This window comes from Parasteatoda tepidariorum, chromosome 4 (genome assembly GCF_982258835.1).
Source record: "Parasteatoda tepidariorum strain Cologne lab strain chromosome 4, Ptep-v5.0, whole genome shotgun sequence".
In the NCBI taxonomy this organism is placed as follows: Eukaryota; Metazoa; Arthropoda; class Arachnida; order Araneae; family Theridiidae; genus Parasteatoda; species Parasteatoda tepidariorum.
The window spans coordinates 87,001,451-87,028,287 of NC_141758.1; the positions used below are offsets into that span (position 1 = coordinate 87,001,451).

General features: G+C 32.6%; 7 protein-coding genes across 8 annotated transcripts in view; 4 read left to right on the forward strand and 3 right to left on the reverse strand.

Annotated features, from left to right (window-relative positions):
• The first annotated feature begins 1,517 nt into the window (after nt 1-1,517).
• Nucleotides 1,518-3,431, forward strand: LOC147811895 (uncharacterized). The gene is made up of 3 exons (XM_087161544.1): nt 1,518-2,272; nt 2,687-2,998; nt 3,081-3,431. The coding sequence occupies exons 1-3, from the start codon at nt 2,141-2,143 to the stop codon at nt 3,429-3,431; spliced, it is 795 nt and encodes a 264-aa protein (XP_087017670.1). The 5' UTR covers nt 1,518-2,140.
• A 63-nt stretch (nt 3,432-3,494) lies between these two features.
• LOC147811896 (uncharacterized) lies at nt 3,495-4,054 on the forward strand. Its single transcript, XM_087162272.1, has 2 exons — nt 3,495-3,889; nt 3,970-4,054. Exons 1-2 carry the CDS (start codon nt 3,495-3,497, stop codon nt 4,052-4,054), a joined length of 480 nt encoding a protein of 159 aa, XP_087018398.1.
• Nucleotides 4,055-4,086: 32 nt separating this feature from the next.
• On the forward strand, nt 4,087-5,551 carry LOC147811897 (uncharacterized). Its single transcript, XM_087161542.1, has 3 exons — nt 4,087-4,395; nt 4,479-4,805; nt 4,909-5,551. The coding sequence occupies exons 1-3, from the start codon at nt 4,087-4,089 to the stop codon at nt 5,245-5,247; spliced, it is 975 nt and encodes a 324-aa protein (XP_087017668.1). The 3' UTR covers nt 5,248-5,551.
• A 73-nt stretch (nt 5,552-5,624) lies between these two features.
• On the forward strand, nt 5,625-6,631 carry LOC139424898 (uncharacterized). Its single transcript, XM_071176984.2, has 3 exons — nt 5,625-5,717; nt 5,814-6,105; nt 6,191-6,631. The coding sequence occupies exons 1-3, from the start codon at nt 5,637-5,639 to the stop codon at nt 6,481-6,483; spliced, it is 666 nt and encodes a 221-aa protein (XP_071033085.2). The 5' UTR covers nt 5,625-5,636; the 3' UTR covers nt 6,484-6,631.
• A 2,868-nt stretch (nt 6,632-9,499) lies between these two features.
• LOC147811898 (uncharacterized protein F54H12.2-like) lies at nt 9,500-10,771 on the reverse strand. Its single transcript, XM_087162273.1, has one exon. The coding sequence runs from the start codon at nt 10,769-10,771 to the stop codon at nt 9,500-9,502; it is 1,272 nt and encodes a 423-aa protein (XP_087018399.1).
• Nucleotides 10,772-13,260: 2,489 nt separating this feature from the next.
• On the reverse strand, nt 13,261-15,808 carry LOC147811899 (uncharacterized). Its single transcript, XM_087161543.1, has 2 exons — nt 14,528-15,808; nt 13,261-14,254 (listed from the first exon to the last, which is right to left on the reverse strand). The coding sequence occupies exons 1-2, from the start codon at nt 14,570-14,572 to the stop codon at nt 13,388-13,390; spliced, it is 912 nt and encodes a 303-aa protein (XP_087017669.1). The 5' UTR covers nt 14,573-15,808; the 3' UTR covers nt 13,261-13,387.
• Nucleotides 15,809-17,378: 1,570 nt separating this feature from the next.
• Nucleotides 17,379-26,837, reverse strand: part of LOC107439555 (calcitonin gene-related peptide type 1 receptor-like) — a 127,869-nt gene continuing 118,410 nt past the window's right edge. Inside the window, exons 14-15 of one of the 2 annotated variants that reach the window (XM_087161546.1) lie at nt 24,568-24,700; nt 17,379-21,539 (exon numbers count right to left, since the gene is read on the reverse strand). In XM_087161546.1, the coding sequence (XP_087017672.1) occupies nt 24,572-24,700 (129 nt within the window). In that variant the 3' untranslated portion in view covers nt 17,379-21,539; nt 24,568-24,571. The remainder of the gene's footprint in view (nt 21,540-24,567; nt 24,701-26,837) is intronic. The other variant, XM_087161545.1, reaches the window with a different exon arrangement.

Here is a 26,837-nt window from a genome sequence, read left to right on the forward strand (position 1 = left end):
AATAAATAATTAAATTTATAAAAAATATTTTTCACAATTAGTTCTATTTTATAATATTTATATTTTAAGTTTTTGAATTGTATTTAACAGTATGAAATATGTTTAAAATTAAGCATTACGAATGGATTTACATTTTGTCCAGAGTGTGGGGATCGAACCCACGCCATCTAAAACTACCGGTGGGGTAGTTGTATCTGGCGCTTAGACAACTACCCCACCGATGGTTGATAATTTTAGTATTAATAAGTTTAACATTCATATTTTGAATACACGAATCGCTGATGCGAGCCATGATGTATGATGGGTGGGGGGAGTACCGGTTTTAGCCCGACGTCACTTGGGTTGAGTCATCAACATGCTGGGATCGCACTCGGACAAGATTCATCTTGACCAGGGGGGGGGGAGTACCGGTTTTTAGCCCGACGTCACTTGGGTTGAGTCATCAACATGCTGGGATCGCACTCGGACAAGATTCATCTTGACCAGGGGGGGGGGAGTACCGGTTTTTAGCCCGACGTCACTTGGGTTGAGTCATCAGCATGTTGGGATCGCACTCGGACAAGATTCATCTTGACCAGTGACGTATAGGTATTGAACTCCGTTCTCTTCACTCGCGCAGTTGCACGTGATGTGATTAATATTTTCTCATTGGTTGAACTGTCTTTTGAAGTAATTCCTTCCGAATTTTGGCAACGGCAAGGCATAGCTTATAATAAACTTTCTTGCATTTCTTTTCCTTGCTCTTACTTGAATGTGTTTTCGGTAGCGTTGCTCGCTTTTCTTATTTGCGGCTGCACGTGGTGTGTATTTATGAATATGGATAAACGACAAAGATCTGATAGTTCTTCTTCAGAAAGCAATGTAAGTAACTTTAAAAAAGTTTATTATTATTATTATTAATTTGTAATAAGTTATATATTTCTAAAATATATTCTCCATATTTTTAGATTATTTTTGAGGATTCTGAAATACCTTTGCAAAATTCTGATGATGAGGTATTAATATAGCATAATTTATTCATTTTTATTGTTTTTCATAGTTTTATTTTGATTTTGTTAACGATTACTTTTTTTTAATTTTAATTTTATTCTGTAGTGGTGTTCACGGGTATCGTGCGACGAATCTTCGTATACGTTATTTGACGATCCAGACATTCCACTCAATGATAGTGATGATTACCTTGTAGGTATTCTTTTTATAAATTTGAAAAACACTTTGATTTATTAATTACTTTATTCATTACTTAATATTAATTTTATTTCAATTATTAGTTTCGTGGAGCACTTACTCAGAGTTATATAGACAGCTCACAATTTTTTGGGAGATTAAATTCTATTCAAGATGGGTTAGGTTTACAGGTAATTAAATTTTTTTCTTGTTTTAGATACAATTTATATTTTTAATAATGTTTTATTACAGTGATGATTATCTTTATTTTTATAGGATAACCCCGGACCGTCCGGAGTTCCGTCATTCAATGTATGTATGATACTTATTTATATTAGTAATTCAATTGAATAATTAATATCTGCAACATTAATTGTTTTATTTTTCTTATTAGTTGAACGATGCCATTATATTGGTGCCACTTCGTCAGCGTGATTACAATACATACCGGGCGAATGAAATTACCTACCGTGCCAGAATCGATGATGATAGGATACCAGGATATTTAAGAGAAAGACCGTTGATAACAGCCGTGGAGATTGTTAGAGAACTATTCACGCTGTTAATAGAGCGCACTTTTGTTGGGTTGAGACCCACGGATCTAGTGAGATTCTGTATCCAGGCAGATGGATTGGATAAGCCAATATCATCCACTTTGCAACAAGTCAGAGATTTCACCCTAGAGAAGCTTCTTGGGATCGTTCTCAAAGTTTTGCAATCGAAGGACAAAATAAAATTGTCAGATGGATTTACCGTCGATGTGATAACAGTGAAACGGGATGTCGGAGCAGGAGGCGGTACTAGGAGAGTAATCAACGCTGAGATTGACCAGCTTCGAAAACGATCAATTATCTTCATACCAAGAGATGACATTGGGCTATGTTGTGCAAAGGCTATTGTCAGGGCAATTGCTTTGAATGATGGGGATACAAGATCCACAAATGCTTTTCGCAAAGCATGTCGTCCAGCGTTAATGATGAGGGCAAAACAATTGCATGAAGACGCCGATGTTCCACTAGGTCCATGCACATATTCTGAAATTGCAAGGTTTGAGGAATTTTTAGACACACAAATAGTGGTATTTTCCTCCACAAATGGAAACGGGGTAAGTTTTTTAAGTATAATTTAATCATATAAAATTATTAGTTACATGCTTGTTTCTTCGTAATATTTATATATTGTTTTTTCTTCTTCTAAATTTGGTATCAAAAAAAAGAAAGATTAGCTTTTCTTTAAAATTTAAAGAATATAATTTATTATATTAATTTCTTCGATTTCGACTTCAATGAATTTAAACTGTTGTTTAAATAAAATAATATTTTTTTTTCTATTTTGACTGTTTTATGATCAACTTATTATTTTATTTATTTAATTAAAGAAAATAGACCTATTAGCATTAATTAACATTTAAAGGAGAAAAAAAATAATTTTTTTTTTGCTGTGTTATTTTTTTTTTAATGTTAACAATATATTTTTTTATGAGAAATAAATATTTTAACTGTTCTCATATAATTTTCAGCTATCGTACAAGAGTGATACTCCAAGGCGGAAACGAATTAACTTATGGTTACATAAGGAGCATTATAGTCCTATTACAACCATGACAGGGTTCTATGCGTCCAATTTTTATTGTATCGGATGCGAGAAGGCTTATGATCACGAGGAAAATCACGCTTGCAAATATGTTTGCCCCGTTTGCCGAAAACTAGAGTGCCAACCTACACAAAACCCTAAAAGATGCAAGGACTGCGACCGATTGTGTAGATCTGAACAGTGTTATGATTCGCACAAAGCGAAACAGAATAGGCAAAAATTTTCCATTTGCGATAAAGTAAGATTGATATTTTTTAATCTATTTTTTACCTACAATCTTAACACTTCATTTATTTATTTATTTATTTATTTATTTTTAGTTATACCAATGCCCTCGTTGTTCCAAAGTTATTCTGAGGAAGTATTGCCCACGTGAGGCTCATCGCTGCGACACTTCAAAATGCGTCTCTTGTGGTAAATTTGAAAATGAACATCATCTTTGCTACTTGAAGAAAGTTGATGCTAAAAAGCAAACAGAAAAGTTAATATATTTCGACTTCGAAACAGACCAGAGTTCAGGCGAACACAGGGTGAATTTTGCTGTAGCTCAAGATTTTCAGGGAAACGAGAAAGTTTTTAAAGGTTACACAGCTCTCCAAGAATTTTGTGCTTGGTTGTTCTCACCAGACCACAAACAATATACAGCAATCGCCCATAATATGAAGGGGTAAGTTGTATGTCTATTAAGTCATCTATGCAAATTTCATCATTAATTTTTTAAAAATATTAAATTTATGAGTATTGCTTTTGATTTTAGGTTCGATGGTCAATTCATTACAGCATGGCTTTTAGAGCAAGGCACTACTCCTGACGTTATTCCTTGCGGCTCAAAAGTCATGAGCATCACTCATCCGAATTTGCGAATCACAATTATTGATTCATATAATTTTTTACCGATGGCCTTAGCAAAATTACCCTCTTGTTTTGCGATTCCTGAGATTAAGAAAGGTTTTTTCCCCCACTTATTCAACACGGTGGAAAACCAAAGCTATGTAGGACCACTGCCGGACCGATCTTTTTTTTGCCCAGACACAATGTCTGCCAATAATCGAACTGAATTTTTAAAGTGGTATGATGATCACAAGGAAGATGAATTTGATTTTCAAAAAGAAATGAAGGAATATTGCAGGTAATTATTATCTTTTTTTAATTTCTTAAAGTGCAACAGTATTATGAATTGGTGTTTAAAAATTTTTTCCTTCTTTTTAGTTCCGATGTAGACATATTAAGAAGATGTTGCAATGTATTCCGATCGGAGATGATACAAATTTCAGGGGTTGATCCTTTTCGGTAAGCTCTTTTAATTTTCTGAATAAAAAATCTGAAATGGTACTGCTTTTAAATAAAAATCTTAATTATGTTTTTTTTTCTCCCAGTTATATTACAATTGCTTCGTCTTGCATGGCTGTCTATAGAAGCAAACACATTGTAGAAGGGACTATTGCTATGGTTCCAATGAATGGATATATCAATGCAACCAATTTCAGTGCAGACGCTGTTAGATGGTTGGATTTTGTAGCTCGTCAGGAGCATATCCAAATTCAACATGCTCTTACAGGATGTGGAGAAGTCAAAATCAATAATGTCAGTGTTGATGGGTTCTGTAGTGCTACAAATACAATTTATCAATACCATGTAAGTTTTATTCTTATGTATATACATATATATTTTAATTTTTTGTCGAGCGTTTTACGTCATTATAATTTTTTCAATGCTAGGGATGCTTCTACCATGGGTGCCTAGAGTGCTACGAAGGAGATGCTGTGCACCCTTTAAAGAAAATAACGATGTCAGCTCTAAGAAAAAAGACAAGAGAGTTAACCGAAAAGTTGTGCTCCTCAGGCTACAGAGTTATTGAGATGTGGGAGCATCAGTTTCAAAAAATGAAGAAGGATTGTCCAGAGCTGAACGAATTCATTAAGAATCATGAAGTGCAAGATAGACTGAAACCCAGAGATTCCTTCTTTGGCGGTAGGACTAATGCCATACGACTGTACTACGAAGGTGAAGCAAAATATGTCGACTTCACCTCGCTATACCCATGGGTAAGTAATTTTTTTTTTCAGGGGTGAAATTCCTGAACAAATTTTATTAATATGTTATAAGTATTATGTTATTTGCTTAATATTATCGCCTCTTATTTTTCAGGTAAACAAATATTGTGACTACCCAGTTGGTCATCCGGAAATCATAACATCGGATTTTCAGGATGTAAATAATTACTTTGGGTTAATAAAATGCAAAGTCTTACCACCAAGAGGACTGTACTTACCTGTTCTGCCGTACAGATCTAATCAGAAACTGATGTTCCCGCTATGTAGAAAGTGCACTGACAATTTGGCTCAAACAGTCTGCCAGCACACAGATGAAGAACGCTCATTAATTGGAACCTGGGTATCCGAGGAGGTTAAACTTGCCATTAAGAAGGGATATAGAATCGTTAAGGTGGTTATTCAGTTTTTTTTAAATTCTTATGTTTTCAAATAATCATAAAAAATGTTGTGTATGTATATTTATCTTTATTATTTCTTGCTTTTTTAGATATACGAAGTCTATAACTTCAAGGAGAAATCCAACCGTCTCTTCCGTTCATATATCGATCTCTTCCTAAAAATCAAACAAGAGAGTAGTGGCTGGCCAGCAAATTGTGTGAGTCCAGAAGATAAACTACAATACATTCAAGATTATAAAAACAGAGAAGGAATAGATTTGGACCCAACAAGAATTGAAAAAAATCCTGGTCGACGGGCAGTATCCAAAGCATTTCTTAACAATTTTTGGGGAAGGTGGGTTTTCTTTTTTTCTTTAGTTGAAAGAATGTTTTGAATTGTTTTTTCTCTTGTGTTACAAAAAAAATTATTTTTTTCAGATGGGCAATGAACCTCTTCAAACCCCATTTAACATACGTAAATGACCTACCGAAATTTAATAAAATGCTGGCTGATTCTACGAAAAAGGTATCTTTTTTGCGTGTATTTAAGTAAAATATATGTTTAATTTCAATATAATTTAACTCAAATATAATTTAAATTTTATTTTGCTTTTAATTATAGGTTAAAGATATATATTTTCCAAGTTCCGAAGTTGCTGCAATACAGTGGGAAGCTGTGAAGGAATTTATCGACCAAGACACAACAACAAACATATTTATAGCGTCTTTTACAACCGCATGGGCCAGATTAAAACTCTATGAAGAGATGGATAAACTTGGTGATTCCGTCCTATACCATGACACGGATTCCATTATTTATGCAAGCACAGGAGATAATGACCCACCTTTGGGAAACTTCTTGGGCGAATTCACAGATGAGCTTGACGGAGATGTGATTACATCATTTGTTTCTGGTAAATATATTTTTAATTTCATATTTTTCAGTTATTAATATAATTACTTAGAAATTTAAAGAAGCATTGCTTTTTTTTTCCACAGGCGGAGCAAAAAACTACGCTTATAGAACAGCGTCGGGCAAAACATGCTGTAAAGTTAGAGGTTTCTCTTTGAATTTTAGAAACTCTGAAATCCTGAATTTCGATTCAGTTAAACATCTTGTGTGTTCTTTGGACAGAGAAACCACAATACCTCTCTGCAATCCTTCAAAAATTGTCCGCCAGCCAAAGAAGAGGAAGGTTGTGAACATGACGGAAACAAAGAAGTATCGTATGGTTTACGACAAGAGGATAATTAACGAGGCTGATTACACAACTCTCCCTTATGGATTTTAAAGGATCAAAATGTCTAGTGGATGCGACCCACTCATAAAAAAAGCGTGCCTAGTGGATGCGACCCACTCATAAAAAAGCGTGCCTAGTGGATGCGACCCACTCAAAAAAAAAAAGCGTGCCTAGTGGCGACGCCCACTTAAAAAACCGCGGAGTGCCATAGGAGAAGGGTCCTCGTCCCGCACTCTGGAAGGTCTCCTTGAGAGGGACCTACGGATGTCTCCTTGTTTGTATTGTGTGTGTGAATGAAAAAAGAATTTAATGAAAGTAGAAAAAATACAAGTTTATATTTTAAAATCATTTATTAATACGACTAATGGTTTACAGAATATTTTAGTATTTTAGCCATCTGTTTTTTCTAGCAAACAATACTGGTGCTGCAGAAGATGATACAGGTAACAGTTTTTTATTAATGACAAATTCTTCGGGAGTTTTCATTTCTTTTAAAGCTTCGAAGAATACTTTTTGTCCTTTGGGCTGTTTCTTTTCATTTCTCATTACACTATTTATCAGATGAAGAATATTGGTTCCAGGTAAGAGTTTATGTTTATACATTATTTCACCTTTTTCAGTCCACGATAACAGTTTTTTATGAGTTTGTAGGAATTGTAAAAACTCTTTCGCTCGTTCCTTTTGACCCTTAGGTACAATATTCATGAGCTGCGTTTCTATTAAATGGCTCGAAACATTTTCTTCTTCTTCTTCTTTAATATCTTTAGTCTTTTCTTCCACTTCTTCAGATTTTTCTTCCACTTCTTCAGATTTTTCTTCCACTTTATTTGAGAGCTCATCCACTGATTCGTTTTTATTCTCCATAAAAGTTGGAAATTTAACATACTTTTGGAGAATTTGTAAATATAAATCTGCTTTTTCATTTTCAGTAATATTTTTGTTTTTTAAAATATCATGCATTTGCTTGTCCAATTCAGATAGATATTCGACAGTATTATTTTGTAACCTATCTTCCGGTACAAGAATAAATTTTTTAGCGTGATCCATTGATTAAAGATGTTAAAGCTGCAATGGCTGCTGGTATCAGAAATCCTAAAAATCCGTCACCTCGTTGAACAAGAACTTTTCTCTTGCGGAATAAAGGTACTTTTTTGTCTGCAATTTTTCGTAAACTTCTTTTAAAGGGTGAAAGTTTTTTCTTCTGATTTTTATTAAGAGGAATATTACCTTTTAACAAATTAAGTACGCATTCACAAATATGCTTAATAGATTTAGATGAACAATGTTTCAAAAAGTGCCGCTTCGATTTTGATTTAGCCACAGCTTTTAAGACCTCGAGACAACAGTGCTTACTGTCCGACATTCTAATCGCATTTGATTGTTTCTATCGTTGTGAGATTTAATTTATACTTCAGGAAACGACCAAATGATTCAGCTTTGATAATGGTACAATGATTTCTATCCAAGTGTTTAAAGTTACAGTTAACGCGAAAAGGAGCCAAATCATTGATTTTTGGACATCCTATATTTTCTAAATTAATGCAAGAGGTAAAGTGTTGAATAAATTTTGTTTTTTCAACTCCTTTTATATAAATAATTTCATACTTCTGAAATATCTCTTCTAAAATATAATATAACGCACTATACGACATTTTACCTAAACACCAATTATATCCATGTGTATTATTTTTGATCCTAAAATATTGCCGTACTTCGTTAGGTTTATAAACTTAAAAGGTGATTGAAATGCCCAATGACTCAAAGATTCAGACTTTATATCAAAAATAGCAAGTTCTTTTATAATCATTCGATTTTGACTAAATAAAAATCCTTCGAAATCTAAAACGATACATCTTCACGGAGGTTAATGAACAAATGATTAACGAGGCTGGTACACAATCATTTTATCAGTCGGAGTTATACCTGTGCGCAGGCGCATATTATTGTTAGTATCCGGTTTTAAATCAACTAATAAATACCCATAAGGCTTTGAAGTTGCATCCTGGTACACTTCTTGAAAAAACTTTACTTTTGCTGGATAGAGTTGTCTCCCCAAATGAGTGATTTGACTTTGATCTCTGAGATTTTTGAAAAGAATAAGATAATGAGAATTTAACGAAATTTCTCTCATTTCTCTTCCTTTATGAAAAAATGTTCTGCACAATAAAAATGACGGAGACATTACGGTGATGACTATGTTTTGTAAATAATTGAGTTAATTTGGAATTGCTTCCTAATTCAGACATAAGATCATCTAGAATAATGAGTGCATTTGAAATATTATTTAAATCGGAGGGAACGCCCTCGTGAAATGTCACATTTGGTATGGTTTCAAACATGGATTGATAAGCTCCATAACACCAAACTACCGTTTGCGGAAAAGGTTTTATAATCTTAAATTCAATTATTCTTTTAACTAGCTGACTTTTACCACAGCCTGTTGGACCGGCCAGCACAGAAGTAAATGGACTTTTAAGCATTGGAAACTCCATTGTTATTTTAGAAAAATCAAACAGGAATATTAATTAAAAAATAAATAATATTAAAAAAACGGTATGTAAAGAAAAACACAACCTTTTTAAAAATATAAATAATTTTATTGTTTGAAAGCAAAACGTACACCAAATTTCTTTTTGACAAATTGATACATAACAAAATCATTTTTTCTGTTTACATTGAGATGTCTTATAATGGATAACATAGAGTGATCGCGACAACGCTTATAAATGAAAAAAATACAATAGGCTCCACATACATTCGAAGTGAGAGATTGAAAAGAGATAGCATTCCAGCATGCATTAGAAATGTTAAATAATTTATATACATCAAGTCCAAAAAAATCAGGTGAATGTCCATAGGAGTCGAAAAATTCCAGTATTTTTCCTTCACCCATGTATAGAGCTAACCAGTGAGATCCTGGTCGAGTGGATTCATCCGTGTTGACGATAATAGCTTCATTTTCTTGCAATAAGGGTATCGCGTCTCTTGAATAAACACCTTTAAATCTGAATGCTGTAGCGGGATCTTTTGATAAAATGTCATAAATCTTTCTTCCATCCATTCTTTTTTAATTTCCAAAGTCGTATATAATGTCTCTTGATTTGTTTATTTCTATAATGTTTTCAAATTCGGCAAACACAATGACACACACTGTTTTGTCTAACGGTTTCTCAAATTTCATTTCCACTCTTAAATTACTGTGTTTTATTAGATTAAAATGCTCGCCGTCACATAAATCCGGTGATAAATCAAATGCATACAAAGTATAACCCTCACAAAATTCTTCTCTCGAAATAAAGTTACCTTTGTCACTTCTCATGTGTTCAGTGCTCATAAATAAATTTTGATAAGCTCTGATATACTGTTTTTGTGGAAAGTTGAGTTCTAGTGGATTATGAGGGACTGGTTGTCCATCTACGTAGACTGCGATGAAATTTAAATTAAAGTGTTTAAAATCGTATGGGTTTTTCTCAAATGTTCCGTGAAATGCATCATTTTCGACACACCCTATGATGAGTCGCTTAGGAATTTGTCCCACAAACACATTGTCTTGCACAAATGACATATTTCCTTTCGGAATGGAATATACTTTACAAAGGACTCGGTTGATAGGATATTTTGCAGTATCTTTTTCTAAAACTTTTGCATGGCCTAGAATAACACCGGGGCTCACGCGTACTTTTCTTATTAAAAGAGAAATTCTATCTAATATAACTTTATAACCTGTTTTTCCAATCAAACAAAACTCTGGTTTACTGCGACTCAGTTTAATTTTTATATCCACCATATTTAATAATAACCTATTTTGGTGAAATAGATCACTATGAATACATCCAATCATATCCACACTTGAACTTAGTTTAAAGTATTCAGATCTTTTTTTAAGTCCATCGTTAGAATCCTTATAGTAAAGCTCTGCAGTCAATTGTGAAGTTTTGCTATCATATCCATGGTTTAAAAGCGTTTCAATATAGGCTCTATAAGGATAAGTGTTGCTCGAATTCGATATAATGCGGTCGTTTAAAGATACATCCACTTGAGAAAACAAGGAGTGCAAAAATAAATTAACTGGGCCAATGTTATCATCCGCTGCCGTCAAATTGGTATTATCGTCTTTTAAAATTTTTGCTTGCACATGAAGTTGAGTCTGACTTAAATCAATAAATTCATCACCTGACCCAGAAATGTGAAATTCGACGGGACCGCCATCAAACACATTCGATAACGGGTGAAATTCAACCCACTGTCCGCTTTGAATAACTGTCTGTGTGCCAGGCATCTGAAACAATTCCAATTCAGATTTCACACATTCCGGGGAACCTTTTAAAACAAACGTCATGATGAGTCGAAAATATCACGACCTCTCGCTTTCTGTTTCTTTGATGAAATGATCTCTTTCTTAGACTTGCGCTTTCTTTTATACCGTCCACTACCCACCATGGACTGTATTTTTCCAAGTGCCTTATTGGCTAGATTTTTTCCCGATTCTTTTGCTCTTTTTTTAGCTGATGTTTTCAAATCTTCACCTGCTAAGACATCAGACATAACACGTGATCCGGTGACTAATGCTTCTTTTCCAACTGTTTTGGATCCTCGAACAATGTACGGTAACGCGGCTCTAAATAGTCGTCTAAATATACCGCCCAGACCATAACCTTTCTGATAGGATATACCACGATAATATGGCAAACCATTTCCCGATTGAGAGGAATAATGGTCTTCCAATTTCTTGGAGCAGCAGATATAAGGTACTTTCATCTTGACAGTTAAACTTGAAATGAAACATTTTTGAAAAAGTTTGGGTATTTATAGAAAATGCCGCATTCGAAAATGCAATACGACCATCACTTTACCGCTTTCAAATGGAACAAAAGCACCTGAATTCAGTCTAAGTTCAACTTGAATTGTTTGAAATGAATGTCTCATTAAGGGTAAGTATTGAGGTCGATCATAATACTGACTGATTGTTTCTCCATCTTGTCCTTTGATTCGCACGATTCGCAATAAAGGAGCTTGGGTATCACCCACTATTTGAGGTGAAATAAGATCCGTGTAAACGTAGAAAACCGAAAATGTGGACCATGCATCAGCAACAAATTCACTTTTCATATTACCGGTGATAGTTGTATCAGAACGGAAACCTAACAATTCCCCTAACTTCTCTAAATGAAGACTGCAACCTTGAACTGCATTAATTTTAACTCGTTTCGTAGGTTTATTGTAACTTATTGTAAACCGACTGGGATTTTTAGGCAAAGCAAGTTGTATCGCTGAAACAATATCAAACATGGATTCATAACATCCCACATCAATTGTTTGCTTAACAGTCGAAACGATATTCCCATTACTAATCTTGTAATGAAAATAATTGTTAGTTTCATTGACGTTCAGCCAAGAATGGGGATATATGATTTCAGAGAGTCCCACTTCCCATTCACCTTTTAAATCCACTGGCATAGGTAATTGAGTTTTGAAATGAGAGATTTTGTTATCAGGAAAAAAACGCATCGAGCTATCGGAAGGTAACGTCACGTAGAAAGACATTTTTTAAAATGAACCTTTTAAGGAATGCGCTCTGCTATTTATACTTTTTGAACATCCGTCACCCAATCATTAAACTTATCCGAATAACCGAGAAACTTAACAAAATATTGCATCTTCCCATTCATTTTTTTCTTCTTAATGACTTTTTCAACAGGATAAAAACCAGAATTAACAACTTTTTGTAATTCTTCGGCATAAAAAGTACCTTCGATTGGCTCATTCATTAAATCTTTTAATTTATACACTATGGGCTTTCGCGTGATTATTTTATCTATGACGAATAATTCACGCGTCCAATTATTTTCATAACCTTTCTCAAATGTAAGTTTTGATTTACTAATACGAACTATGTCGCCTAATTGAAAAACAGGTTTTTCATTATTTATCATATCCTTATATAAAGTATTCCATACTTGTTTCTGATTATCGATATTCACCGAAGTAGGTTCCATTTTTATACTTCGATGTTTAGTATGATTATAACTATGAACTAACTTTGAAATAACATTGATATATTTCTTTGTGTTAAATTCTGTAAAGTATTTCCACATCTTCGTTTTTAAAGTGCGATTAAATCTCTCCACGATACTTGATTTCGTTTCATTATTTGTAGTAAAAAAATGAACTCCTATCTTTTTAAGATATTGTTGCACAATCTTATTTGTAAATTCTGTTCCTTTATCTGACTGTAAATTTTCTGGTTTTCTTTCTTTAAAAATAGTTTTTAAAGCAGACAACATATTTTTGGCTGATTTGTCTTTTACAGGCACAGCCCAAGCAAATTTAGAGAAACAATCTATACACGTTAACAAATATTTATATCCATTATTAAATTTTGCTAATGATTGTAAATCGACCAAATCGATTTGAAATTGTTCATCTATACCACCAACAATAACTCGATTTCGCCTAAATTTATGTTTAACCGGTTTATGCAACGTATAAGAATCTTTAGTTTCTAACCATTTCTTAATGTCACTCTTCTTCACTCTACCTTTCACGGCATTATAAATTGCATCAACACCACCAAAACTTCCTGGGTGTTCAGGTTTCTTATAAACAGATGAAAGTAAACTATCCATAGCAAAATTCTATCAATAAGAAAAAGTTTACCTATAAAGTTAATTTAGTAAAGAATTAAAATTTAAATATATTGGTATGGAACAAAATACCACAAAAATTAATATTATCTCTTTTTTAAATAACAAACATCATGCAATAACTTTTAACAATAAAACTGTCTCTCTCTGAAAAGACGTGAAAGAAAGAAAATTCATGCCTGCTGAAAAAGAAAATTTCACAATCCTCTGAAAAATGAAAAGTCAGTAAACACATGGAAAGAAAAAAACAAAAATGTTTAACAAACTAATTACATTTATTCAAACAAATATATTTAAATACTTAAAAAAAATTAAAAATCATAACTACAAAAATCCTTCCTTGCAGCAGCAATGCATTCATCCAATCGAATATTTTTTAAATAGTTCTCACTTAAAAAGTCAATTAATGATTCTTGGTCTGGGAACAACTTGTGATTATCAACAAGTTCTAGTTCAAAGTCTCTGGCTAATGCCACAACATTGAGATACATACAAGACTCATTAAAGTCTCTGATGGAGACTAAGTCAGAGATTTCAATATCTTCGTCGCAAATTCGCATAGGTGGGCTAAGACCTTTCTTTTCACCTATGTGTTTGTATAACACTATGGCAAAACAACGATTCATATCACCCTCTGCTTCTTCATAGCGGGCACTGTTGGGTTTCTCCATTGGCAGTATACGTTTTGACACCATTTTAAAAGTTTTTAAAAAGTCTCTGTGCTTGTACTTCAAAGTTATGTAACTGGAGATCACATTTTCGTAAACTCTACGGATGGCGTGCCATTGGGCGTGGGTGATATCCAAGGGCCATTTATAAACTCGTCCACTACGACATGTTGTCTCACGTGTCAAAGATATTCTTCCGTCTTCTGCCATGAGGAGGTAAAATTCTCTTTTGTTGTCTGGATTAACTGCCTCTAATCGCATGTTGATATCACAAATGTCGAATATTGAAGTGGGCGCATCATTAGAAAAACAAACATTGAATTTATCCGGCTGTAGCGTCAACCCAACAGTCGATGGGTAGTAATTATCTCCATATCTGTTGAATTTCCTTATGTGTATAGCAGCTTTAGTTTGGTACAAACTTGCTAAAATGAAGTAATTTTCTCCGATAGGGTAGAAGTGCTCAGGGTAGCTACCCTCTTGGAAAAGACCTTTCCTCTTTGGTACATCCTAAAAAATAAATATTTTGAGTCACCAAGAAAAAACATTAATGATTGAACATTATTTTAAAAAAACTATTTCTAAGTAATATGAAAATCTAAAATACAGTTTAAGAGTAAAAAAAATATATGATTAAGTTTACAAATAGGTAAGTTAAGAAATAAGTAGTTAAAGAATTTAAAATTATGTTTAGGATGAAAATCTATTAACATTAAATAAATAAATTATTATTTCACATAAACAGTCATAAAATAAGAGTGAAGAAAAGTAATAAGTACTTACTTGAATTTCAACGTGCTTTCTTTTTAATGAAGAATTGGCTTCCATAACTGAAACAAATTTAAGAAATAATACTTTCACAAAGCAACAACACACACCAGAGCAAAGGAACTTGTGATAAACGGTGGGGGGAGAAGTTCAAAGTCCTCTCTAATCGTTGCCAAACTCAAAAAAGTAACTCTAACAGCCAATGAGAAAAATAATACGCAGTCACGTGATTCACAACTCAACAGCATAAGTGAAGGGAACTGAATTCAGCATACATACGTCACAGATCAAGACCTATCTTGCTATATCTTGTCAGAATGACTCACTGCCATCTATCAACAGTAGTTGTGACGTCACACGAAACCTAGTGATGCAGGATTGGTATCGTTGCCACCACGAAAAAACGAAAACTAAATTAAAAAATATCCCCCTCCCTACTATAGTACAGCAACCGGGGAGAAAGAAGCTCTCCTAAGAGTTGCCATCCTTTAAAAACTAATATTGAAATTATTATGTGTTGCCACCCTCAAAAAAGTAATAAATGAAAAATAATATTTAAAAAACGAAACAATATTAAAAACAGAAACCGAAACTAAAAATAATTTAGGCTTAAGAAAAAAAGAAATAAGCTCCCCATGACGCTGCAGACGAAGTTTCGATTTAAGACGGGCAGAAATAAGCAACTTCCGGTTGGGGCAGAAATAAGCAACATCCAGTTTGGCAGATATAAGCAACTTCCGGTTGGGGCAGAAATAAGCTCCGGTTGACTTTGAGCGATGACGTCACTTCCGTCTCACGTACATCGGCTATTACTACTCCTTAAACTATTAATATATTGCTGTTACACTTTGACCTTAAACTATCGATAGATTGTTCTTACACTTTGACTTAAAACTATCGATAGAGTGTTCCTACTCTTTGATCAGAAATTACCGATAGATTGTTCTTACACTGCTTTAAAGTATCGAAAGATTGTTTTCCGATAGTTCTCTCTTACATTTTGACCTTAAACTATTAATATATGGCTCTTACACTTTAACCTAAACTATTGATAGATTGTTCTTACCCTTTGACTTAAAACTATCGATAGATTGTTCCTACTCTTTTATCAGAAATTACCGATAGATTGTTCCTACACTACCTTAAAGTATCGATAGATTGTTCTCCGATAGTTTTCTCTTACATTTTGACCTTAAACTATTAATATATTGCTCTAACACTTTGACCTTAAACTATCTATAGATTGTTCTTACACTTTGACTTAAAACTATCGATAGATTGTTCCTCCTCTTTGATCAGAAATTACCGATAGATTGTTCTTACACTACTATAAACTATCGATAGATTGTTCTCCGATAGTTTTCTCTTACATTTTGAACTTAAACTATCGATAGATTCTTCTTTTTAAATTTTAAAAGAGACGTAAAACATACTTGATTACTTGGACTGAATAATATTGAGATATCTATCTAGATATGTTTTTCAAATAGCATATTAAATGACAAATCTACAGCAATAATATTTTTAATTCGAAAAATTCATGTCGTCACCTTACATTAATTCTTGTTCATTCTTTTACAATAAAAAATTAAATTTATATCTTGTTAACTTGCTGCAATCTTTAATTTGCCGATTTTGCTGCATTCTACAATACCATGCAATAAGAGTGCTATTTTGCACTGTCCCGCAGTGGATTGATCGGGAAGACGTGGCTCCCAGCAGATCACTGAAGTCAAGCCTCACTGGCTGAGGTCAGTGTGCGGGTGGGTGACCACTTGGATCAGTCTTCGTAGGAGCCGAGGATGTGCGGTATTGGTCCTCGTTAAACTGTTCTACCGTAAAATGCTCGACTTCGTGTGCCGGTTGTTGGGCTACCGAAGCCAGGCTGCCATCCCCTCTGCCGAGGATCAAAATTCTGATGGCATGTCTTCAAATCATTCTCAGGGATGTTTCCCAGACAGTCGCCAATAGCCCATTGTGCAGCTCTAGTGCGACGTAAATGAATTACAACTACAACAACAACTACCATAATGTTAGCAAATTTTGCTTTTTTTCTAACATTTGTAGAATCGAAAGTCCTGTGGTCAATCATTGAGCAGAAAATTTCCTTCCCCTTCAGATCTATGTCAAAATTGGCCCCACGAGTGAGTGATGCCACCATGTATCCACGGGATTCTGACCTGAGACGTACTGTCACCCTTGCTGTGCTTTCTTCTAAAAAAATGAACCCTCCTGGCTTAATTCGGAAAAAGCCGATGGCTGACGAGTTTCGCTTGTCCAAGTGTCATTAGAAACAGCAGAGTATAGTGTGTGTTAGTGCGTTATAAATTAGTGTAGAAATAAGTTTAAAAAAAAAAACAGGACTTTGGTTACTGTGGCGGCAGCACTTGCAATCACATCTGTGTTGCGGCGCCACCTACATACTAGATTGTCACAGATAGAAAGTGTGGTTAAAGAGGAAACACTTATCTTCTGCGAACGCGATCAGAACGGAACAATTACACTACCGTCCAGCTTTTTGCGAGTTGCTTATATTTTTATGTCTAAGAAAAATAAGTGTTTGGTATTATAAGCTGTTATAAATATGTAAACCTATTAATGTATAAATAAATGTGTATTCCGAGGTAAGCATCTTTCATTGATTCCTGACGCTTTACAGTTACTACCATACACTTACTATTATTTTATAAAGCTTTCATAGTAAGTTGTTGTATTACAGAAAGTAAAGAAATATGCGATATATTTCCAGATGCCTCTACCATCTGGAAATATTGTTTATTACATCTATTATTCCTTATATTCGCGATTGAGAAGTTTTAAGAATGCATTTAACACAACATATGAAGGAAAGAATATTAGAAACAAATTGCTTAACATACATTTATTATATTAATGATAAAGTATGAACAGTGAAGTTTAACATCAAAAATTAAAACTTACACAAAATAGATCTTGGAAAGAAGATAAAATAAATTAACATATTATAAATACATTTAAATAACAACATACATATAATTAGTTTCTACGGGCTTTTTCAGACTTTTTTAACAACAAACAACATCATACATAAAACGCGAAAATCATTTATAGTTACCATATATTTAACAATTTTGTACAACTATATACAAATCCAAATTAATGTACACTTTTACGAGCAATTAGCATAAATAATGTTTTTAAGATATTTATTTTTTTACGTATATAAGTTTTAACACTAATGTTGTAATTTAAGTGTAATCACTTGCGTAAATTTTTTTTTATAAATCTTTCAGTTTTCAACTTCAGTTAAAATATGCCGTTTTGGGTAGACTAACATATAGGGAAACCTATTAATATAAATCTATAGAATATAAAGGAACTTAGGTATTATTAGGATTGCGTATATAATTGAGTAAATTATTAGAATAAGGTAGGGAAGTAATATAAATCTAAGAATGTAAAAGATATTAGGAATAATGTTTAATAATATACTTTCACGATAAGACAAACTTACAATTGGAAACGAACATTTTGAGCAATACAATTAATGCAATGTAATAAAAAGCTTAGTTATTGTTTATTAAATCAGGAAACAGAATCCCAAAAGCAACATTACCTGACACGGTATTTGCTATTGTTTTGTAGTATTTTTAATAACTCAAAATCGTATTTTTCAAGTAAATTGTAAAGAATATACAGGGTGATTAAAATGAAACTTTACTCCTGTTCTAGTGTACGAATCTGGAGGAGACCTCAAATAAGTACATGCTTTGTTCTAGATAGCAGTGTAAGGTTGATTTCAATATCAGCAACAACCTTTATCGCAAAGCCAAGGTTTATAAATTATAAGCAAATAAGCCTGAAACAATATAAATTCAACTATGCTAGCTAATGCTCTATGAGTTTCAAACTAAAATTGCTTAAACAATTATGATTAAATCTGCTTTTAAAAAACAAAGGTAAAAAACCTTCAGAAATCAAGGATTAATCATCAATCGCAAATCAATAGTAGAAAGTATTCTCAAATTGAGGATAGTTTTTATTTTGCATTTTATAACCGTCGTTGAACAGCCGTCCCAGTTTTTGGGTATACTACTAATGTTCAACTCCGTATCCTAATAATTTTTAACCCAATGCAGAAAACATGGGAACTCCTGGATCAAGCTTTCGGAGAAATGTGCCTTCGTGGAGGACTTTTTGATGAAACTAACCAGTATTTGTGTTACACGGAGAGGAAAACCGTGAAAATATCTCACGGTTAGACTGACGGCAAGGGGACTCCATCCATGATCCGTCTACCACTTAGGATATTTTACGTCAGCACTATGGTCGGTGCGAGACGGGTGTGGAATTCGTACCGACCAGCCATCGCTGGGATTCGAACTCATTCCCCTCATTTGGAGGCGAACAATCAATCCCCTAAGCCACGACGGCTCTTTCCATGTTTGTGTTAGAATTTACGTGCTCCACTGAAACAAAGCTTATTTGAGCAGGATTTTATATACTTTCATTAACACTTTAAAAGTGAAAGTTGGCTTAATCATTAAGTTTACAACACAAACAAATTGTTACATTTGATAGCCTGGACAAAGCTAAAATGAAAAAAAGGTAAAAAACAAGGCTTATAGTATCTATAAATAAAAGCTTAAAAAAATAAATCTTTTGTAAAGAATTCTGCATGCCTTTATTCAATCTTTGAGATAACGAGTTTTCCATACTAATATTTCAACGAAGTTTAGAAAAGGTATAATTAGTCAACCTCTCGATGCCTATCGAATAAAAATGAAAGTACAACGCTGCTATCTGGGTTAGAGCAGGCGGTCGAGGTTTCCATCATAAACTATAGTTTGAAATTGGGCCGGCAGGTGGCTCTATGGTAAGAAATGAAATAACAAAAACTATCGTTCTCTTTCCGCTGCTATGACCAGTGGGCCAGTTTTCTCTAACTTACGAGTAATGTTTTTAACTGCATTCTGTATTTATGACATTCTGCATTACGTTTTTTTTTCTTTCACCGGTAAGCAAAGAATGTTGCAAAAACACTTCTCCTATTCAGACAAAAAAGACTTTTATAATCAATCTTGTTGGAAGGCCGGGACAGCCTGGTTGGTAGGTCATTGGGCTAATGTTCAAGAGTTCGTTGGTTCGATCCCCGCCGACCGAGGACTCCACGTGTTGTAAATGGTGACTGATGCAAGTTAAATCTGTCGAGTCGCAAAGTCCTCCATGTTTCCATAACAAATCAATACCTCTGGGGATACTGATCCAGGAGTTTCCTTGTCTTCTGGATTGGTTCAAAATTATATGGCAACCGAGTTGAACCTTAGTAATCGTAAACCCAAAATTGGGTCGGCTGTTCAACGATGGATATAAAATCTATCTTGTTGAGTAGAAAGTCCAAAATGCTCATTGCGAAATTGAATGCGCCATTCATTTCTGCTCATGATTTTAACAATACAACGCCATCCATTGCAAAAATTCCAAACTATTTTTTCAAACGAAAATCTCAAACGCATTTGAAATTCCATCTAAATCCGTTCAGTAGAACTCAAGTTGCGGGTCTCTTAGTATTCTGCCAATTTCATAAATACTTATGAATAAGGAAATTCATATCTTAGAGTGATTTCTAGTAAAAATTAATTCTACCATTTAAGAAAAAAATCTTCCCTTAATTCACCAACCTGCTTCTTAAAGTTATTTGGCGAACTCAAATTTTAGTAAACACAAACACAAAACAGTTGCGCAGTGACCTGCACAGCGCTCAGTTTGCAAATGAAGTCTAGTCAAATGCTCAGAAAGCGAATCTCTATTTATGTATACCCTGTACAAGGAATGGCATGGCTGAATATGATTTATGATCTGACTGGAATTATTTTCAAGAAATTTTTAACGAATAAAAACACCGAATTAACCACCGAGAAATTAAAATTTTGCCTTAATAATGAGGTAAACCTCCATAAAGTTGACGTCTTTCTCAGACACAGAATTATCTAACTCAGTATTGAAAAATAAAAAGTAAAAATGCTTCCTTATTAATCTGTCTCATCTGCACGGATTTTATATCAAGATCCATAGACACAGAAGCATAAAACTCATTCTTGGACAATTAAAAATCTTCGTGAATGTAAAAGAACAAGCTCCATACAGTTCACTTCATTATTCATTGACACAAATGCACAGAACAGCAAAAAGTAAAAACTCGTCCAGAATGAGAAAAGTCACTATAGAGTTCACGTCGATATTCTTAGACGCAAAAGTATAGAAATCATTTTTGCCAACAAAAAAAAAACTCTTTTTGAATAATGAGAATAGTCACCATATAGTTCCCCTTCTATATACAGAAGAAAAATCTGATTAATAAACAATGAGAAATAAAAACTGTTTCTGAAAAATGAGAATCGTCTCCATGGATTTCACGTCAATGTCTTTGGACACAGAAGCATTGAACTTATTATTGGGCAAGAAAAAGTAAAACCTCTTTCTGGATAATGAGTATAGTCACCATAGATTTCATGCCAATATCTTAAGACATAGAAGCATAGAACTCATTATTGAACAATTGAGATTCTTTATGAATAGTGAGCGAAGTTTCCGTGGATTTCAAGTCGATATTCTTCCAGGACCCAAGGACAGAGCATTGAATTCGGTTGTGTATAATTGGTCACGAAAAAGCAAAAACGTTTCCTGTATAATGAGAATCATCTCCATAGATTTCATGTCAATACCTTTAGACACAGAACATAATTGATTTAGACACATTATTGACCAATTACTCTTCGTGAATAATGAGCGAAGTTTCCATCGAGATCATGCCGTTGTCCTTCCTGGACAGTGGAGGCAAGGAATTGAGTTCGGTTGTACAGTCAATGGAATTCGCATCTCTGGTGCTTCTTCTCCAGGGCCGAGCCGAATAATCCACACCACAGTCAGTAGACTGCCTGGATCGACCCATTGACATCTCAGATGTGGTGGTAACGGATGTCGGATGGACATCGAGGGAGTAGCGCAACTTAAGACGATACATAGATCTTCGAATCAAATCAATTACCTGTAACAAAATACATTGGAATTAATTGAATGCATTTCGTCAGTATCACGAAAAATATACCAAAATATTCTTACCGAAATGAAATAGTAAATTTTTTTTTTGAGTATTACGTACAATATATGGAAACTTTTTTAAAACAAAATCCAAATGGTAAGCGCCAACATTATTACGTAAAATGTACGAAAACTTTTTTACCGAAATTTAAGTGGTGAATTTGTTTCGTCAATAATAAGTAAAATACACAGAATTTTTACTAAATCTTAAAAGTAATTTCTTTTTCGTCAAACATTCGTAATATAGATCAAAACTATCTGCAAAATCCATTGTAGTGAGTTGATAAAATCCATTCTATTAATATTCTGTGGAAGCTCTTTTTAATTAAATCTAAATGGTAAAATATGCATCAACATTATTACGTAAAATGTACAAAAACATTCTTACCGAAATTTAATTGGTAAATTTGTTTCGTCAATAATAAGTAAAATACACAGGATTTTTACTAAATCTTAATAGTAATTTTTTTTCGTTAAACATTCGTAATATATATTAAAACTATCTGTAAGATCCATTGAAGTGAGTTGGTAAAATCTATTCTGTAGAAGCTTTTCTTAACTAAATCTAAATGGTAAAATATGCATCAACTTTATTAAGTAAAATATACGAAAACTTTCTTACCGAAATTTAAATGGTAAATTTGTTTCGTCAATAATAAGTAAAATACATCGAAGGATTGTTACTAAATCTTAATATTATTTTTTTTCCGTCAAACATTCGTAATATATACTAAAAGTATCTGTAAGATCCATTGTAGTGAGTTGGTAAAATCTATTATGTTAATATTCTGTGGAAGCTTTTTTTAATTAAATCTAAATGGTAAAATATGCATCAACATTATTACGTAAAATGTACGAAAACTTTCTTACCGAAATTTAAATGGTAAATTTGTTTCATCAATAATAAGTAAAATACATAGAAAGATTTTTACTAAATCTTAATTTCAATTTTTTTTTCGTCAAACATTCATAATATATACTAGAAGTATCTGCAGAATCCATTGTAATGAGTCGGTAAAATCCATTCTGTTAATATTCTGTAAAATATACCAACATATTCTTACCGAAATGAAATAGTAAATTTATTTTTTGAGTATTACGTACAATATATGGAAACTTTTTTTTAAAAAAATGTAAATGGGAAAATATACTCCAACATTATTACGTAAAATGTGCAAAAACGTTCTTATCGAAATTTAAATTGTGAATTTGTTTCGTCAATAAGTAAAATACACAGGATTTTTACTAAATCTTAATAGTAATTTTTTTTCGTCAAACATTCGTAATATATATCAAAACTATCTGTAAATTTCATTGTAGTGAGTTGGTAAAATCTATTATGTTAATATTCTGAGGAAGCCTTTTTTAAAAAAATTCTAAATGGTAAAATATACGCCAACATTATTACGTAAAATGTACGAAAACTTTCTTACCGAAATTTAAATGGTAAATTTGTTTCGTCAATAATAATTAAAATACTTAGAAGAATTTTTACTAAATCTTAATAGTATTTTTTTCGTCAAACATTCGTAATATATACTGAAACTAGCTGTAAAATCCATTCTGTTAATATTCTGTAAAATATACCAAAATTTTATTACCTAATATCTCAATTATAATATCAATTGGTCAATATTACGTGAAATTTACGTATAAAGCGTATTGACTTTACCAATTTCCCAAAATGTTACGTTAAATTTACGTATCATGCTACGTGCGTATTGCCGATAAATCTAAAAAGGAGAGAATTAAACTAATTATCAGTAAAGCAGTTGAAAACAAACTGACAATATGATATATTGATTTAAAAAATTGTCGCTAATATGCATGTTTCCTACTTTATGTAACCTACTGAATACTTATGTTTCTGAGTACTTTTAAACCGTGTTTCATAAACTAAAACAAGAAATGGCAACGACAAGAATAACTATCGGTAAATGCTAATTGTAGCAATATTGATGTCACAATTAAGTGCTAATAATTAAACAGCAGAATATGTAGCTGATCTAAAAAGAGGCAAACTAAACTCATACGTTTAATTACATAAAATCAGAAAAAAGGGAAACAATCAATAAAAAAAATGTAAGTTATGCATTAAATTGCCGATGCATTGAGATTCTTTATAGCACGTTTAAATGTGGCATCTAAGAACTCTAAATGTAATAATGTAAAATCACCGGAAATATGAGTAACAACTAAATCAAAAATTTAAAGCTATGTACAAAGTCCTATTTTAGCGGGGTTTCTTGTACACTGAGAAAAATGTATAAATGTATTTTTAGTACCAGAATTATGATTTTTTTTACCAGAAATGTCTATTAGCATATATTACGATAATTTTACCAGAACTTTTTCTCTGTATAGTTAAGTGCAAAACGAGGTACCTTATAACTAAAAACTGAATTCAAAAAAATCGAAAAAAGCAAAAACAACTAAAAAAATATTCCAAGTTTCAATTCTGGGGAATCATATGAAGGAGAACTAAATTATTAATTACTTTTTTTAATATTTACTTCCTTTCTGAAACATATATCCATAAACTCAATAATTGGAAGCAAAAATAAAGAATAAGCTAAAAATATATATATAATAATTAATACCTAATGTATCAGGTATCAGAATTAATACATTCTTATTCTATTGCATTTAGGATATATTAACCCTAATTTAGTTAGTAGTTTTATTTAGTTAGTAGTTTAGTAGGTAGTTTTATAACTGGACCAAAAAGAGAGATTGAAGTACAATATCACTTTGCTCACCAAAAATTACAATAAAATAACAACATCAAAAGTATTTATTTTTCGTCACTTACATGCCGTAAATAAAGATCATTTAATTAACAAAATATATTATTTTTTGTTCGAGAAACATACGAGTTAAGCAGTAAGCTAAGTCACAATATAAAAAAATAAGTACCGCATCTACAAAGCTATTTTATAAAATTTTAAATTGCTAAATATTAAAAATAAACATACTGTTTTATGGAGCGAAGGGTGATTTCTTGCTAGTCATGTGATCTGAACGCGTGGATCGGCGAAATTCTGATGAAGCTAATAACTTTCTCCGAACTTGCAGTCGGTGGAAGGAACGCAAAAGTAGACACTGAATCTAATTGCCAAAGTAAATATAAAAAAAATATTTTAAACTGAATCATAGCAAAATAATAATTGGGTTAAGAATAATACTTAAGGAAATTGTTTTAGTTTAATATATCGCGTTCTTAATTATAAATTTTGAAAACTCATCTAATGAAATGACGTTCGAATTTTAAATATGTAAAAAATGAGAGACAATAATAAATTAAAGGGATCTAAATTAAGGGGATTTTGAGTGGGAATGTGCTCTAATAAGAAATATTTAAAACTTTGAGTGCAGTGCTTCAAAAGATTAACAATAAAAATTATTTCTTGGCATGTGTCAAACATCACACCAAAATCAAGTATCTGAAATAAGTTACTTTTGACGATAACTTGTTAAAAGTTTATACTACTATATATACAAAATAAAACATATTCCAGATAATTTCATATCCTTGTCTTCGGCTTAGTATTCTTGACCAAAAAACAATAAAAAAAAATAGTGCGTGGAGTCCCTCCGCGCGGAAGAAGTGAAACTTTGTAATGTGGAAATGAAAATAGGAAGGGGTAGAAATTGATTTTTAGTGAAATCATATTGTTTCTTTAAGACAAACTTTATTAACATTGCTTACAATTCACAAATGATCGCATCTTTTAATTATCATTTTTGAGTGGAAAAATATCCAAATCTATAACATTTACAATGGGATTATGATAACTAAAGTAAGATACGAAATGTTTGAGTTCTATTTTTTCAATATTTCTTGCAAAAACTCCATCAATGGTAGTTCCCCCTTTGATTGTTGGATCATTCTTACCATTTATCATTTCCAATCTAAATTTGTCTTTAAGGAAGGTTAGCAATGTTTCAGCTTCAGACAACGAGAAATTCACATTAAAATCTCCTGCAAGGATCACAGGCCGCTCGTTGCCAGGGTAGCGTTAAACGTTTAACGCAACCAAGTCGCATTAGAAGTTTCACTTCAAAAAAACGTATTTAAATAAAACTATATTCGAATTGGAAGATTCATGGTTTTGGCGCGATGCCAACTATAGTTTCCATTTATGCTTTGAATCCATTTACAGAGGATCAAAATTGCGATGGCATGTCTTCGGATCATCCTCAGGGACCAGACCATCTCCAATAGCCCATAGTACAGCTCTATAGTGCGACGTAAATAAAGTATCTATCAATCATTTATATTCTGGCGTATCAAAACTTTTCTGCGAGCATTATTTTTTTAAACTTTTGACTTCAAACTTGGTGATAATTTAATTCCACTAGATTTTATCAAATACCAGCTATGAAAGAAAAGGTTCGTCTTAAGGTGCTTATTACAAAGAAGCATGAAAGCTTTCTGAATTAAATTGATTTATTATTACAATTTAACGATATTTTCACTCAAAAGAAAATTTATATAAAGTGTATTCATAAGAATTTTCAATTCCGATGAAGATTGGACAAGAAAGGGGGAAATGAATCAGACGGAACGAGGTCACCAAGAAAGCAAGGTGTTTTCCACACTTCTCACATCTATTTTCATTCAAGTAATTCTCCACAAAATTTGATGTCAATACAAGTAAAAAATATACTGCTGATCTGAAAATGTTAGAGTTTCATTTTATTTTATTTATCTATTTATTTATTTTTAAATGATTCATACTATGTGAAAATTTGCCGTCCTTACCTATGATGTGCAAAAATAAAACATTTGCGTTCCTTCCTTTAATGGGGCTTATTTCAACCCTCGAAGCGTTGATCCCCTGAGTAATTAAATAATATATATTATTCCCATCACGTACAATTCAGTAACAGAAACCGGTTTTTTACACTTAAGCCTGCATCCAAAAGTGCAGAAAAGCCGGCGCTAGCTCTCGGAGGGTTAAAAATTATTTTTATAAATATAAAGTTATTTTAATTGTTTATCAGTAAACTTTAAATATAATTTGAATTAATTTTGGTAGATATTTCGAATCAAACGCAAAATTAAACCATGATGTAGTTATAGACACGCACGTCACCATTGTAATCAAGTTAAAAAAAGATAGCAAAACAATCATTTTTTAACTTGATTATAATTTTTCAACTTAAAAAAAAATATTATAGTTATCGCAACTTTGTAAGTTATTATGGTTTAAAGTATTAATAATAATAGGGTTAAATTAAT